The sequence below is a fragment of the Coptis chinensis genome, chromosome 4 (genome assembly GCF_015680905.1).
Source record: "Coptis chinensis isolate HL-2020 chromosome 4, ASM1568090v1, whole genome shotgun sequence".
NCBI classification, from domain to species: Eukaryota; Viridiplantae; Streptophyta; class Magnoliopsida; order Ranunculales; family Ranunculaceae; genus Coptis; species Coptis chinensis.
The window spans coordinates 38,872,935-38,888,897 of record NC_141459.1 but is presented as its reverse complement, the minus strand read 5'-3'; the positions used below and the strand labels follow the sequence as shown (position 1 = coordinate 38,888,897).

General features: G+C 36.7%; 2 protein-coding genes across 2 annotated transcripts; both read right to left on the bottom strand.

Moving 5' to 3' along the window:
* Window positions 1-2,187: 2,187 nt before the first annotated feature.
* LOC147503436 (clathrin heavy chain 2-like) lies at window positions 2,188-7,273 on the bottom strand. The gene is made up of 9 exons (XM_086604837.1): window positions 7,232-7,273; window positions 6,618-6,789; window positions 6,045-6,124; window positions 5,738-5,965; window positions 5,576-5,641; window positions 4,019-4,264; window positions 3,690-3,806; window positions 3,020-3,072; window positions 2,188-2,757 (listed from the first exon to the last, which is right to left on the bottom strand). The coding sequence occupies exons 1-9, from the start codon at window positions 7,271-7,273 to the stop codon at window positions 2,454-2,456; spliced, it is 1,308 nt and encodes a 435-aa protein (XP_086460963.1). The 3' UTR covers window positions 2,188-2,453.
* LOC147503435 (uncharacterized) lies at window positions 7,066-14,347 on the bottom strand. Its single transcript, XM_086604836.1, is given in 6 exon segments — window positions 7,066-7,420; window positions 7,509-7,568; window positions 7,906-8,828; window positions 8,830-9,624; window positions 10,720-10,961; window positions 11,951-14,347. Coding segments are annotated over 5 exon segments (3,888 nt in total). The 5' UTR covers window positions 13,869-14,347; the 3' UTR covers window positions 7,066-7,420; window positions 7,509-7,558.
* Window positions 14,348-15,963: the final 1,616 nt, after the last annotated feature.

The window sequence follows — 15,963 nt, the reverse complement described above, 5'->3', positions numbered from 1 at the left end:
GTTATTCTTACAATATCCAACAAATATTTGCAATTTAGAATATAAAAAACAGGGAGTGACTCTCAAGGACAAAACTACCGAAAACATAACTCTCAAGGACACTTTTTTTTTTCGTAACTCAAAAGGACCGGGTAGATGAAAGGTCAAGTATACCCTTGATGCGAAATAAAAAACGGATCGGGTAGATGAAATGTCAAGTATACCCCTGACGCGAAATAATTAACGGCCCGGCTCAGACGAAACGACCTGGTGTATTTAGATTGTTCATACATTTAAACAGGTGTGAACACTCATTGTTCATACCCCCAATTACAAACATTAGCTATGAATAATGAGTGTTCATACCTATTGGAGCTATGAACAATGATCCAATATGTATGAACATTGATCTAGTTATGAACATGGATTGTTCATACCTATTTGGGAGTATGTAAAATCACTGTTCATACATCAAAAGTGTTCATACATTAAACATGAACAATCATTGTTCATGACTACTTTTAAATTTTTTTCAATTGGTAGGTATGAACATTGATTGTTCATAGTCCTTGGGTATGAACATTTAATGTTCATAGTCCTTGGGTATGGACATTGATTGGGTATGAACATTCAATGTTCATAGTCCTTTGAGTATGAACATTCGATGTTCATAGTTCTTGAGTATGAACATTCGATGTTCATAGTCTTTGGATATGAACATTCAATGTTCATAGTGAACATTCAATGTTCATAGTCCTTGGGTATGAACATTGATTGAGTATGAATATTCAATGTTCATAGTCCTTGGGTATGAACATTGATTGGGTATGAATATTCAATGTTCATAGTCCTTTGTGTGTGAACATTCGATGTTTATAGTGAACATTCAATGTTCATAATCCTTGGGTATGAACATTGATTAGGTATGAACATTCAATATTCGTAGTCGTTTGGGTATGAACATTCGATGTTCATAGTCCTTGATCTTTTGGGTATGAACATTGATTGGGTATGAACATTGAATGTTCATAGTCCTTTTGGTATGAACATTCAATGTTCATACATCAATATATTGTATAAAGTACATTCACCTATTTGGATATGAATAATCATTGTTCATATACCAGCAAAAGGTATGAACACTCATTGTTCATAGTAAAATGACAGAAAGGGTAAAATCGAAAAATATTTATTTTAAATCCGGGCCATTTGTCCTTGAGGGTTACTTTCACAGAAGGGTATAACTGACATTTAAAAAAATGTAAAAGGCGCGGGACCAACTTATTTTGTCTTTAAGGGTTACAAATTTTGAAATAGTGGGTTCCTGAGTTACTTTTCCCCAAAATTTGTCCTTGTGAGTTACTTACAAAAAACCGTGTCCTCTAGACTTCAATTTTCCCAAAATTAGGCCTTGGGACCAATTTCTTGTATAAAAAATTGAAATACATGTCATTTGGAAAACTATCCATTCTAAATAAGGGGAAAAATCCCTAAAAATCAATAATTTTGAGACTTTTTATGTTTTTACGAATATTCATTTAAAAAATCAGTAACCAGTAATTCATGGATTTTAATGGACTTTTTACGTTTTTCTGAAAAAACACGAGATATTTGTGACTATGCGTATAACCACCTCCCAACTGCCTGAAACGGAAGAGGCACTATATGGATATTTAGGATCAGGAGGTGATGGACGATGTATGTTCCCCTTAAGTAGTTGCACCACCTCGGTCATCGTTGGTCTGGCATCAGGCATGTATTGTGTACACCATAACGCAACTATACATAATGTCATTGCTTTTACTATATTCTTGTCCTCGATGCCACATTCTTCCATGATTTCCTTAAGTTTTTCTTTCTTGAACTTTTCCCAAATTTGTGGAGAAAGCCAATTTTGGTCATCAAGGTTTCTCCTCCCTAGAATATCGAACAACAATATGCCAAAACCTTTTGAATGTTACTGGCTTTTGCATATACATTTCTAGGACAACATAGCTACGGGTCCACCTAAACTCAATCTCGGAGACATGACTTAAATCTCTTTGAGAAATCTTGGCCATTCCAAAATATGCAACTTTAGGAGAAAGTTGAGTCGAAGAGCACATTACCAGGCTTTACGTCGTAGTGAACTATTTCATCATCGCAACCTTCTTGCAAATAAGAAAGTTCCATTGATGTCCCAATTGCAATATCATACAATTTCTCCCATTGTAAATTAAGGTAGTTCTCATATAAAACTTTGTCGAAAGATCCATTCTCCAAGTATTCATAAACAAGTGCTTTCATACTTGCCTCAGAACAATACCTATAAAGTCTAACTAAGTTTCAATGTTCTCACCTCCGCCGTGAATGTGTTTTCCAAGACATTCATCGCGATGTCTTTAAGTTTCTTAACAGCTACTTGCACACCATTAGGTAATTTACCTTTAAAGACATCTCCATATGCCCCATAACCTATTTGATCAATGAAATTTTCAGTAAAGCTTGTCAGATCCTCGCTCGAGTATTTTCTTTCTTTCCAGTTCACCTAATTTGCTTTCAATTGAATTTGAGCTGCCATGGACTTGTTTTTTCAAAACATCGACAATTTTGATAGTTGCAAAGTTTCGATGACGTTCACTTTCAACTCCTTTTAATTCCTTTTGTATTTCATCTACAAGGTGACCTTTGACGTTGTCTTCGTTTATGTCAACTTCAGAGTTCTTTAAAGGTTGTGCTGAACCAAATTCACTATGAGAGAAATCATCTACTCCCTCCAGAAAGCTTTCCTCAAGCAGGCTGTGAAAACAGAAGAGTTAACTTTGTCAGTACCAAAAAACATAATTAGTTTTGCTCATATAAAACTACAGTTTATGGAGCTCATACTAATCTCAGAAAGTCTACGCATTGGGATCCCCAAGTTCATCGGAAATTGGCATAAACTAGAAAGTCAAATATAAAATTTCAGAAACATTCCATGCTCAAGCTCAATGGAGCCATGACTAACTTGAGCATCCAACCTTAATTCATTAAGAAAAATCTCATAACTAGTTATACGTACCTTTCATCAAAAGCTGGAGAGAAATTCAGAGGTACAACTTCATTATCAACGGTCTAAAAAGGAAATATGCAACAATATATTAAACATATATAAGAAATTTTCTCCTTGAAACAGGGAAATAAATAAAAACTACAGACAGTCCACATTCCAGTCTAAATGTTATAACATGAAAAGAACATTAGGGTGCCTAGGGGAGTTGTGGCTCTCAAGGGATTGAGGTTTCATGAACTTTTTTTGTCACTATGATACAACTGCTTTCTAATGTGAAAATATTTTGTGCTGTGGGGGAGTAGGCCAGTTTCCGGGTTGATTGCACTAGTAGCTCCTTGCTACGAGTAATTTTTCATAATCAGGATGTAACTATTATACTCAATATCTCTTATTGATAACAAATCAAGAAACATCACATAAAGGTTTTTTGGTTAAGGACGATAAAAACATGCCTTATTATAAATTAAAAAATGGCACTCCACAATTCCTGTATAAATCAAGCAAAATGGCATTTGACATTTAGTAACGCACATAAAGACACTGATATTAACAGTTCAGTATGTATATATAGTATCAGCATATCGGTCTACGCGAGCCAATCATTGGAAGTGCACTTAATAAACTTTTACCACGTATAATACAAAATTGTCAGAAGAAATGAACTAGCCAATTTCCGTACCTGCTTCGAATAGATTGGATATTCGTCAAATTCACGTCTCTTAGTAAAAGCGGCAGCTTCCTTTGGAGTAACCCTAGCCTTGATAAATATTTTCAGCGCAAGGTCATTATCCACGGGCTGCAATGGAAACGAGCAACCATATATCAGCCATGAATAAGAAATTTGCTCCTTGAAACAGAACCGATCAGGAAAAGAAAAAGAGTAGGCAGTGTCCTTATTCCAGACTAAAGCTTATATAGTAACAAAACATCATCACATATATTTTTTAGGTTAAGGTCTTAGGGTCTTAAAAAACAAGTATTAGTAAACACTTGAGTTTTAGATAGAACCTTAACAAGGTTGCCCTGTTCCTCACTGCATTCAAGCTTGTCCTCATCCAACCAACTTTCCAAAAGGTTCTTATTCTGCTTGACAAAAATCTTTGACAATTCCAGCGATTCAAATGCATTTAGTTTTCCTATACTTAAAAGTGTTGCAAAGTACAGCAACAACGGTGGTGTTTGACCAGCTTGAAAAGGAATACTCTGCAAAAAGTTAATTCCAAGTAAGCTTGGAATACACATGGATGGCAATGCCTGCATGCATGACATAACACATGCATTGTTCAAACTTACATTTAAGTAAAACATACTTACCAACAATAACCATAAGAAGTGTATAAATGACAAACAAATCCTAAGATCCCCAATACAGTTATACAGACACACATTGATACCTCTATTTTAGTTTAATTTTTTTATTCTTTATAAATCTATAATAACTCGATGAAATAAAAAATAAAAAATTGGACAGTTGAGATATTTTCTAGTACAAAGTTCTATATCTTGCCACATATCCTATATGATGATACTAGTTAGAATGAGACATAACATATTGACACCAGAACACCTTTACCTGAAACTTTGCAACTGTGTCAGGAGTTCAAAGGATTCCCTGTGGAGATTCTGCAGCAAGCTCGACAGCTTCCTTGTATTTCGTCTGAGAGAGCAGTTCTTGGAACCGTTCGACAAACTGAAGTATTAAAAAATGTTTGACAAGTAAAGTTCAATGTCCAATAGAAATCTTTAGCATAACTGATGACATTCCTGAGTATGGTCACTGACATCGCTCTATCAACAAGGAGAGTTAAAATCCCAGGTTTCTATACTGATAAGTCAAATGCCTAATTGAACATACCAAGAGCGCGCCCCGCCACTTAACTGGAGTTTCAACTGAGCATATGTTAACTTCTTAGTATTAGCTATTACCTATACCACTAACGCTTATTGTGAAGAGGCACACACCCTTCTCAGAAATGATCCCAATGGCATGTTCTCCTTCTTAGCCGAAGCCGAAAGAAAGAATGCTGTACTTTAGACACTATAGGCGCGTATGATAACCCCAGTATCTTGGATATTAAAGAAAGCATACACAAACGCTACTCAAACATACGTACCTGTTAAGGAATCTTGAGACGTGAAACAAATATAAAAAAAACAAAAAGTCTATAGAAAATATATATAATTATGTATCACTATTGGGTTCCTCCATAGCCTAATATAAGATACAGAGGTCTTGCTTTTCATGAAATTCATTGTTTTTCAATAGTAAAAGAAGCATGGAAGGGTTTTAGAGTAAGAAATAGCAGCCCAAACTCAACAACAAACATCTCTACCCTCTTCTGTATTATATGAGGGAACTCTTTTCCTGGGAAGGCAATACTATTTAAAGTTCCTGAATTGTGAGAGAACCAGTATGTCAGTGAAGTCAAGTACCTTCAAATTTCAGAACCCAGGTTACTGCTTCAAATATGCCATAAAATTTGAGAAGTCCCGTTTCAAAATTATTGGCCATTCCAACTAATTGAACAACATGCAGTTGACACAAATTATAACTAAGATATTTACAATGTTTTCAGCCCCTGCAAGATTTCCTCTTTTAGCAAGATTAACAGCAAGCTCCAGATTGTTAAGCTGCAAAAGTCAACAAATAAAATTCGTCAAAACAATTATCCGATACTTCAATTCCGATCGCTATATTAGTACAACGGGTAAACTTATATGACATACTTGACCAATGACAAAAGGCACAATTGTTGCTTCATTAACAGTGGCAAGTAACACCTGCCCTCGCCGATTAACAGCGTAGAATCCTCCAACTGATGACGCCTCCGAAGTCAAGATTATAGGATCTGGACTATTTCGATTTCTATAAACTGTGGTAGCTGTCTCCAAATCACATAGACATAGAAGTCCAAGTTTCATGATCACATATATCAACCCGTACTTGTGGGATATCTGTCAAAGCAAAACAATCATGATTTAATATTGATATATTACCGAAACTGTGTACAAGAATTACCACTAGAAAAGTTACCTGTATTGCCACTGGGAAGTCATCAGTAATATATGGTGGGAATAACAGATCTGCTTGTTTCTTCGTAAAAGCCAGTTTGCCTTCCAATCAAAACAAAGGATTGATACAGGAAAACTCAATAACTAAAGGTCCATGATATGGTAAAAAGGCAGAAGATAAAGCAAAATATTTAGGAGAACAAAAGATCAGTTCCAACGCATGGTATCCTCTCTCTTTATACTGTCTAAAGAACTACCATTAACAGTCTACTTTACTCTCTTAGTCCGGTGTTCCAATGGAAACAGGATTCTCTAGTATACCCATTATTTCAAATGTCCAGTATAGAATCTCTAAAATCGATCACTGGTAGTTTTCGTAGTATTAATGCCCAGATGCATTATAACTTGAACCCAAAAGAAAAATGTAACAGAAGCAAAGAAGTCGAACCCTTTTTTCCTGTAAACCCTCAGAATAAATACTGAATAACAGAAAAAATAGAATGTACGAAGGGTGCTGTAATGATCCGCCTCACCCTACGCATCGATACTTTCCCCACTTAGTCACTGCGGATATTCGGCTATATTGGGTTTTAACTCCACACAGCTGCTTCCCAGGATTTCACCCATCCTTGGATTACTCCTGCTGAAGCACACATAACTGTGGAGTTCCCACAGAATCCATCCATAGCCAAACTATCCGGAAAAAGCATCGACGTTAGAATTTGGATGATCAATGACTCATAGCCAGAATCTTTGGACAGCCATATCTGCATAGCCCGCAAATCAAAGAGTTGTAGGTGATAACATCAGGTGTAAGGTTTGTGGAGGTCATTTCCTGAAAAAGATCCCAGGAGTCATTCACCAAATTCTCCTTACAAAGAGTGTCGATAAGCATAGTTACATATGAACAGTAGGAGGAAACTGTTTCTTTTCCATTGCCCTCATGAATTGAAGAGCAGCAGTAGAATTCACAGACTTGCAAATCCCATTCATTACTGTCCCATAACTAACTTCATTGCATGGATATCCGTTTTCCAGCATTCACATAAAAAGATTCATAACATCGGCTACTTTATGCTCCATACAAAACCCCTTAAGTAGGGTGTTCAAAGTAAAAACATTAGGTTCAAATCCGTGTTTCAAAATACTCCCGAAAACAGCAAAACCGAAATCAACCCGACCCATATTGGAGTAACAATTAATTAGTACAGAAAGTGTAACAATATCAGGTTGAATACCAGCAGCATCCATCCTTTTGGACATAGATGAAGCAACAGAAAAACTGATCCAAAAATGGTTGTTTATCATATCCTCTTATGTTAAAGTTGCTGAAGACTTTTGATCATGAAACTTAGTTGCACTAAACTTCATGAGATTCAACAACTTCCTCTTGTGAACCTGAAATTGAACATAGACATCTGGTATAAGTATCTAAGCTCACATAGTCACATGCCAATAGGGAAGAACAGTTGAAATGAGAACTTACGTGATTTCGCACTGAACAAAAATACTTAGACATGGTGACACCTCACTGTGTTAAGAAGAACTGCAATAGGGAAAAGGAACATCTCAGTAAATTATTACTTTAGTATAATTATCATAATATCATAAACAAGATCCGCCAGTATAACAAAACATCGCATTCAACCTGTTCCAACCAATGCACGGTACGAAATAAGTGATCTGTAAAATAATTTCTAAAGTCCAACAAATCCAACCAGGAGATACAAGAAGAATGTACTCATTTTAGAGAGGTAGTCAAACAGAAACAGGAAATAAGCAACTCATAAAGTTTAATGGTAAAGAAGAGATGATAGGAAGAAAAGTGACAGTAAAAAACAGATAACACTAGTTAATGTAATGACAGTATATGAAGAACTTACTAGTTAACCATAAAGTCAAAGCTGAACACACTACCATCGGAATAGCCTTTTGGCAAGTGCTTGAGAAGCATCTCCATTTCTTTACAATTTGATCCACCTTCCACAAACCAGTCCGCTAGAAGAGAAGTAGTTTTTGCGTTAGGTGAGAAACCCTTGTCAATCATGGTATTGAGAAGTTGCATTGCCTTGTGTGTATCATTTTTCTGGTCTAGGAATCCTTGGACCAGGATATTGAATGTTAAATCATCTACAGCAATACCCTTCCCTTGCATCTCATAATACAAATCCTCGGCTTCTTTCAATTTCCCTTCTTTAAAATATCCATCAATCATTATGTTGTGTGTCCTAGTGTCAGGCTGCAACTCCCTGGTTGAGAGACTATAAAAGATTTCCTTTGCCTCAACTAATTTTCCTTCTTTGCACATGCCATCAATAATGCTGCTGTAAATCGGTACATTAGCTTTCGTTCCATTATGTTCCATCACACAGAACAGTTCCATTGCTTCAGCAGAACAACCATTTTTGAAGAGGCCATCTATTAATGAACTATATGTGAATTGGTCAGGTTTTTCCCCACAAGCTATCATGTCTTTCAGAAACTCTTTTGCAACCGAAACTTCTCCACTCTTGCAAAATCCAGCTATCAGGGGGATCTCCTTGAAAACTTGAACTGCCTTGTCCATCTTCTTAGCCTTGCAATAGCCATTGATCAAAATGCTATAGCTAACTACATCAGGACCATGGCCTATAGCTACCATCAAATCGAAGACAGTTTTTGCCTCCTTCATCTGCCCTTGCAAACAGTCTCCATCCATCAAACTACTGGATGTGACTGCGTGAGCCTCCTCGCCTCTTTCAATCATTGTCTGGAAAAGTTCAAATGCTTCTTCGACCATCCCGTCTTTGCAGGCAGCGTCAATTATAATGCCATGTGTGTCTATTTGGTAAGATTCCCCTACCTGTCATTTCATTCAACAATCCTATTGCATATTTCCCCTTCTCTGAAGTGAATAAACCATCAATCAAAGCACTGTATGTGACAACATCAGGAATTATTCCTCTTTGAGGCATCACTTGTAACAAATCAAAAACATCGTGTGTCCTGCCTTGTTTACAAAGAGCATCCACCAAAATGTTAAAAGTTATGACATCCGGTGTGACATTCTGTACCAACATTTTGCCAAATAAATACATGGATTCTTTCCAACGACCAGATCTGCATAGCCCGTGAATCAAAGAGGTGTAGGCGATAACATTAGGTGTAAGGTTTCTGGAGGTCATTTCCTGAAATAGATTCAGTGCCTCGTTCACCAAATTTTCCTTACAAAGGGTGTCGATAAGCATATTGTATATCCGAGCATTAGGAGTAAACTGTTTCTTTTCCATTGCCCTCATGAATTGAAGAGCAGCAGTAGAATTCACAGACTTGCAAATCCCATTCATTACTGTGCCATAACTGACTTCATCACATGGACACCTGTTTTCCAGCATTCTGGTAAAAATATCCATAGCGTCGGCAACTTTACCCCCTAAACAGATCCCCTTAAGCAGAGTGTTCAGAGTAACAACATTAGGTTCAAATCCGCGTTTCAGAATACTAGCGAGAATAGCAAAAACCAAGTCAACTCGACCCATATTGGAGTAACAATTGATTAGTGTAGAAAGTGTAACAATATGTGTCTGACACGAACACATGGATAGGTATCCGACACGGCATGTCTATGTAACATACATGATAAGTGGAGAAGCCTAGGAACATTTATACTGTACTGCAAGGCTCCACACATCCCATATGGGACTATAACAAAAATCTCAACCCCTCCCCCCATGTGTCTTTAACACGTAGAAAACACACTTGTGCGACAGAGTAAACGGGACTTTTGAGCCAAACACAATAGCCTGCTCTAACAGAACCTATATCATATATCCTAAAAAGCACTAAGTTGAAAAGAGCTCTGGTGCGAATGAATTTTTTCTAGTCTTAAGTAGCATTGCAATTTACACTCCTATCTCTACCACTAAATTGAGTTTTCACTTGATAAAATAAGACATTAACGTCCAACTTAAAACCAAACCCAGAGGATAGAAAAAGAGTGTTTACCACTTAAACTCCTAACGAACGTGGAACAAAATCAAGCTCAAGTTCTACCCTTTTTATCATACCTCTTCAATTTTATATGAATAAATATGACATTGATTGCCATCTACTTCAGTTTATACTTTTACTTACTTAATTGTACTTTTTATAAAGTCAATCAAAAGCTTTGTTACGTGAACACGCCATATTTTGAAAATAATCTGCGTGGGATATGTATCTACGTGTCTGTGTTGGACACATATCGGATACATTGTATGTGATAAACTTCAAGTTTTGATATTTCGCCGTGTCAAATACGGACACACCTATCTGTGTCAATGTAACTAAGATCAAAAGAGATCAAAAGATTATTTATCTACATGGTATGCATTCCTATATCGTAAAACATGCCAAAATTTGTTTAAAAAATCTACCTGTTGTTGTATAGACGAAATCGGAAGTAACGGAGAGGATGATAGGTCCCAAAAGGTTATAGTTCCATCACTGTGCCCAGTTATGTAGAAGTTTGTTATCTTTGCAGATCAACTGAAGCGTGCTAAATTCAATTGATTTATATCTTTTGCTCTTGATTTACTTGGCAGAAGTGCTGGGAAATTTTTCACCAGCAAGTCATATAATCCTACAGGATCAAAACGAAATTGAAGCAAATAACCAAGAGTTTTAATAATTTAAACAACAAAAGAACAACAAATTAAACAGTCAATCTTGAGGAGTACCGCATCCATACCACTGATAAATTTTGAACCATCTGTGACAAATTTTACAATCGTGATGCTAGAATCAGCAAATGGCAACTTCACAATTACCTGCTTTGGCAGTGAAGGGGCCAATCTAGATTGGCTTTGCATCAGATACTTTTCAATCACAGAATCGTCATAAGTGCAAAGGCGAGCTGATTTTAGCAAAAGAAGAAGAGAATCTTGTTTCTGTTTTCTTTGATCATAATTGCTCGATATACCTTCAATGTCAGAGAAGGTTCAAGCAATGGAAGTATTAACTTGATTGTACGGGATGTTGTATGTTCAATAAGAAGGACTATCTGCCAGAATGCATCCCAGATTTTAGACAAGGGTAATGGAATAATTAGCTAGTCAAATGTGTTTATAATCCTACATCAGTAACATTTGTAATATACTAAAAAGGCAGCATCAGATATCAGGGTAATCACATTTACATTTAAGTATTTCACAGCAGTAGTATGATGCTCCCTAGCTAAAACTCTGATTTTGAAGATATTTTACAGAGATGTACACTCTTAAGTACCAAAGCTCACATAGTCGCATGCCAATAGGGAAGAACAGTTAAAATGAGAACATATGTGATTTTGCACTGAATAAAATGCTTAGCATGGGGATACAGGTCCCTGTCATGTATCTACGCAGTAAGCTCACATAGTCGTATGTCAATAGGAAAGAACTGATACAATAAGAATGTATGTAATTTCACACCAAATGAGTAGACATGGGGCCACCTCCCTCGAAGCGCCACAAAAGGGACAAGGAACCTAGCATTGTTTCTCATGATAGGCTCTACCAAATGAACTTTCATACATATTTAGTGACCAAATACATCTTCAAGTCACGATAAGGTGGAATTCATATAACCATCCCCCTTAACTAAATTCATTACCATCACACTATAAACAAGACTAGCAAGTATTAGAAAACATAAGAATAATAAAAAATTGTACAAAACGAATGCACAGTATGAGGTATATAATAGTTCCGAGAAGTCCAACAAATCACACCAGGAAATCTGAGAGGACTGTCCTTTTATAATGGTAGTCAAAGTCAAGCAACTCACATAGTTCATCAACAAAATCAAAGAACTTTTAGCAGATATGATAAGATGAAAAATCACAGTAAAGAAGAGATAATACCAGTTAACCTTAACCACACTATCTCAAGAAATAACTAGTTAACCACAGAGTCAAGTTGAGCACATTACCTTTAGCATAGCCTTTTGGCAGGCGCTTGAGAAGCATCTTCATTTCTTTACAATTTGGTCCACCTTCTGCAAACAAGTCCACTAGAATAGAAGTAGTTTTTGCATCTGGTGAGAAACCCTTGTCAAGCATGGTATTGAGAAGTTGCATTGCCTTGTGGGTATCCTTTTTTTGTTCTAGCAATCCTTGGACCATGATATTGAACGTGAAATCATTTGCAGCAAAACCCTTCTCTTGCATCTCATAAAACAAATCCTGGGCTTCTTCCAATATCCCTTCTTTAAAAAATCCATTAATCATCACGTTGTATGTCCTAGTGTCAGGCTGCAACTCCCTGGTTGAGAGACTATAAAAGATTTCCTTGGCCTCAACTAATTTTCCTTCTTTGCACATGCCATATACAATGCAGTTGTAAATCGGTACATTAGCTTTCGTTCCATTATGTTCCATTACACGGAACAGTTCCATTGCTTCAGCAGAACAACCATTTCTGAAGAGGCCATGCATTAATGAACCATATGTGAACTGGTCTGGTTTTTCCCCACAAGCTATCATGTCTTTCAGAAGCTCTTTTGCAACCAAAACTTCTCCACTCTTGCAAAATTCATCTATCAGGGTACTATATGTTACAGTGTCCGGTTTGAATCCCTTAAGTTGCATATCCTTGAAAACTTCAACTGCCTTGTCCATCCTCTTAGCCTTGCAATAGCCATTGATCAAAATGCTATAGCTGACTATAATGGGACCATAACCTCTAGCGAACATCAAATCGAAAACACTTTTTGCCTCCTTCATCCGCCCTTGTAAACAGTATCCATCCATCAAACTATTGTATTTGACTGTGTCAGCCTCTTCGCCTCTTTCAATCATTGTCTGGAATAGTTCAAATGCTTCATCGACCATCCCGTATTTGCAAACTGCGTCTATTATAATACCATATGTGTGTCCATCTGGTAAGATTCCCCTACTTGTCATTTCATCGAACAATCTTATTGCATCTTTCCCCTTCCCTGAAGTGTATAAGTCATCAATTAAAGCATTGTACGTGAAAACATTAGGATTTATTCCTCTTTGAGACATTACTTGAAATACCTCAAAAGCTTCGTTTGTCCTGCCTTGTTTACAAAGAGCATCCACCAAAATGCTAAAAGTTATGACATTTAGTGAGACATTCTCGGCCAACATTTGGCTGAATACCCTCTTGGCATCTTCCCACTGATTTGATGTGCATAGGTGCCTGATTAAAGAGGTAAATGTGACAACATCAGGTTTTAAACCTCTCTGAGACAGCAGTTGTAACAAATCAAAAGCATCCTTAGTCCTACCTTGTTTGCAAAGAGCATCCATTAAGACGCTAAAAGTTATAACATTCGGTGTGACATACTGCGCCAACATTTTGTCCAATAAATGCATGGATTCTTTCCATCGACCAGATCCGCATAGCCCTCGAATCAAAGAGGAGTAGGTGATAACATTAGGTGTAAGGTTTGTGGAGGTCATTTCCTGAAATAGATTCCATGCCTCGTTCACCAAATTCTCCTTACAAAGGGTGTCGATAAGCATAGAATATATATGAACACTAGGAGGAAACTCTCTGTTTTCCATTGCCCTCATGAATCGAAGAGCACCAGTAGAATTCACAGACTTACAAATCCCATTCATTACTGTCCCATAACTGACTTCATCACATGGATACCCATTTTCCAGCATTCGGGTAAAAAGATCCATAGCGTCGGCAACTTTACCCCCTTTACACAGTCCTTTGAGTAGGGTGGTCAAAGTAACAGCATCAGGTGCAAATCCGCGTTTCAGAATACTAGCGAGAATAGCAAAACCGAAATCAACCCGATCCATATTGGAGTAACAACTGATTAGTGTATTAAGTGTAACAATATCAGGTTGAATACCAGCTGTATCCATCCTTTTGGAGATAGATAAAGCGACAGAAAAGTGTTTCATCTTGACAAGTGCTGCTAGTAATTGGTTAAAAGGGAAAATGGAAGGCGACTGTTTCATCTGAATCAACTTATCGAACAGACCCAAAGCCTCATCAAGTCCAAGTGTTCCTGATTTACATCTGTCCCGTACAAAACACGAGAAAGAGGAAGTAGTAGAACTAGTCTTGGAATGGAAAAGAGAAGGAAAAATTGTTACCCTCGATAATCGAACAACACATGCTGGTCTCTCCACAACGCCATTTCTAGCAGAAGCAAATCAATTGTTAGAGCATTCCCAATGCAGGGGATTTCAAGGGGTTTGTGACTATATAGTCACCAGTTTTGGGGAAAATCTGCTCTGCAATGCAGAGGTGATTATTTGGTGAATATTTTGCCAAGTTGATTTCAAGGTGAAACTCATTACCGAGATAGTGGCTGACTTGTTAACTTCGAACAATGTTTTTTTTTTTTAAATGGGTTTATTTTTCGTACAGGATGTTGGATTTCGTCTCGCATGATTTTTCGATTTTTTTTCGTTTTTTTTAAATTTTCAGACGGGATGGAGCGTTTTTTCGATTTTTACGTTTAGACGGAATTCAACATCCCATTCGAGATATTTTTTCACCTTTGTATTGCAGGGGTTTACCTTGTTTTTCAACAAAATGGTGAAAAGAGAGGGAATAACTGCATATGTGGAGGTCATAAGGGGGGATTATTTTGACTTGCATTGGGAATGCTCTTAGTAGTAATGGTGTGACTTTGAGGGTGGACTGGCGATGTTTGAAGAAGACAAGTTTGTTAACATTTTTCTTTTTTGCTGGAATAAGTTTCGGTTATTTAGTTTTTGGCCCCATTTTATATATGGACACTAGCGTTTGGCTCTCTTAAGTTGCTAAATTCGTTTTTGGCCCCAGTTCTATTAGTTGAATTTATGGGATTCTGAGGAGGGACTGGAAGGGGGGAGTATCACGACAGTTTTGGAAGTTGAGATATCCCGATTTAGGGGTGATAATTTGGCCCTCAGGCCCTCAACCCGGCCCTCAAAAATGCGCGTCAAAACCCTCAAAAGTTGGCCCTCACAGATTTGAGTAATGGCCCGCCCTCATGCTTGTTTGTTAAGGGCTAGGGTCTAGGTTTTGGAGCATAGGTCCTACCAAGATTTGGCCCTTCCAAGCCCCTCACTTGGCCCTCAAGATTTTTTTTTTTCGATAAGATATATTTTATTTTTTTACATTATATATGTAAGGTACCACAATTATCCCTATTTGAACTAAATATTTTCACTACAAATGATGTTTAATAATAGTAGTTTACCACATATCATATGAGGTATTTTGTAATTTGAGTAAAAGAGTTCAAATATAAAAAGAAAAGTGAATTATGATTATTTTGTGTAAACCCAAAATAGAAGTGATAATTTATGTATTATACTATATATTTGTGTAAACCCTAAAAGAAAACCATATTTTCTTGTTATTTTACATTATATTTATGTATTATACTATAATTATCTAAATTGTATAAAAAAATTATTAAATTAGTTTTCAATAGGGGATAAATTATAACATAATATAATATATGCACTTTTGTAATTGATTTAATGATATGTATATAAGTCATACATAAAGCAAATCCAACCTAACAACATAGTTAAGTATTAAAAATATAGATATTTTAAGAATATCATATCTTCCACCATCTCTATCTATTTTTTTTTTTCTAAAGATATAAGAATTAGTTTTGTATACTTATATACATATCATTAAATCAATTACAAAAAAAAATAAAAAAAAAATAAATTACAAAAAAAATAGTAAACTAGTGAAGTATAATTAGACTGGGCCCGACCCGGCTCTCATTTGGCCCTCAAAAATGAGGGCCGAGGGGCGGGTTAAGGGCTTGAGTTTTCATGCTTGACCCTACTCGACCCGGCCCTCAATATCAAATAGGGGTGGGCTGACCCGGCCTTCAATCATGAGGGCTTTTATGGTTTGAGGGCCGGGCTAGCCCGGCCCGGCCCTTTTATCACCCCTACCCCGATTAGAGTACTCCCCCATTTAAAATTCTGTATTTAAAAT

Bases quoted from the DNA above. Each gene is read 5' to 3' on its own strand.
- LOC147503436 (XM_086604837.1), bottom strand. From the start codon at position 7,273: ATGGATGCTGCTGGTATTCAACCTGATATTGTTACACTTTCT. The intron at 6,790-7,231 runs GTACTAATTAAT...CGGGCTATGCAG, and splicing joins CTGATATTGTTACACTTTCT to ATATGGCTGTCCAAAGATTC. The intron at 6,125-6,617 runs GTTAAAACCCAA...TTTGATTGGAAG, and splicing joins CTGGGAAGCAGCTGTGTGGA to GCAAACTGGCTTTTACGAAG.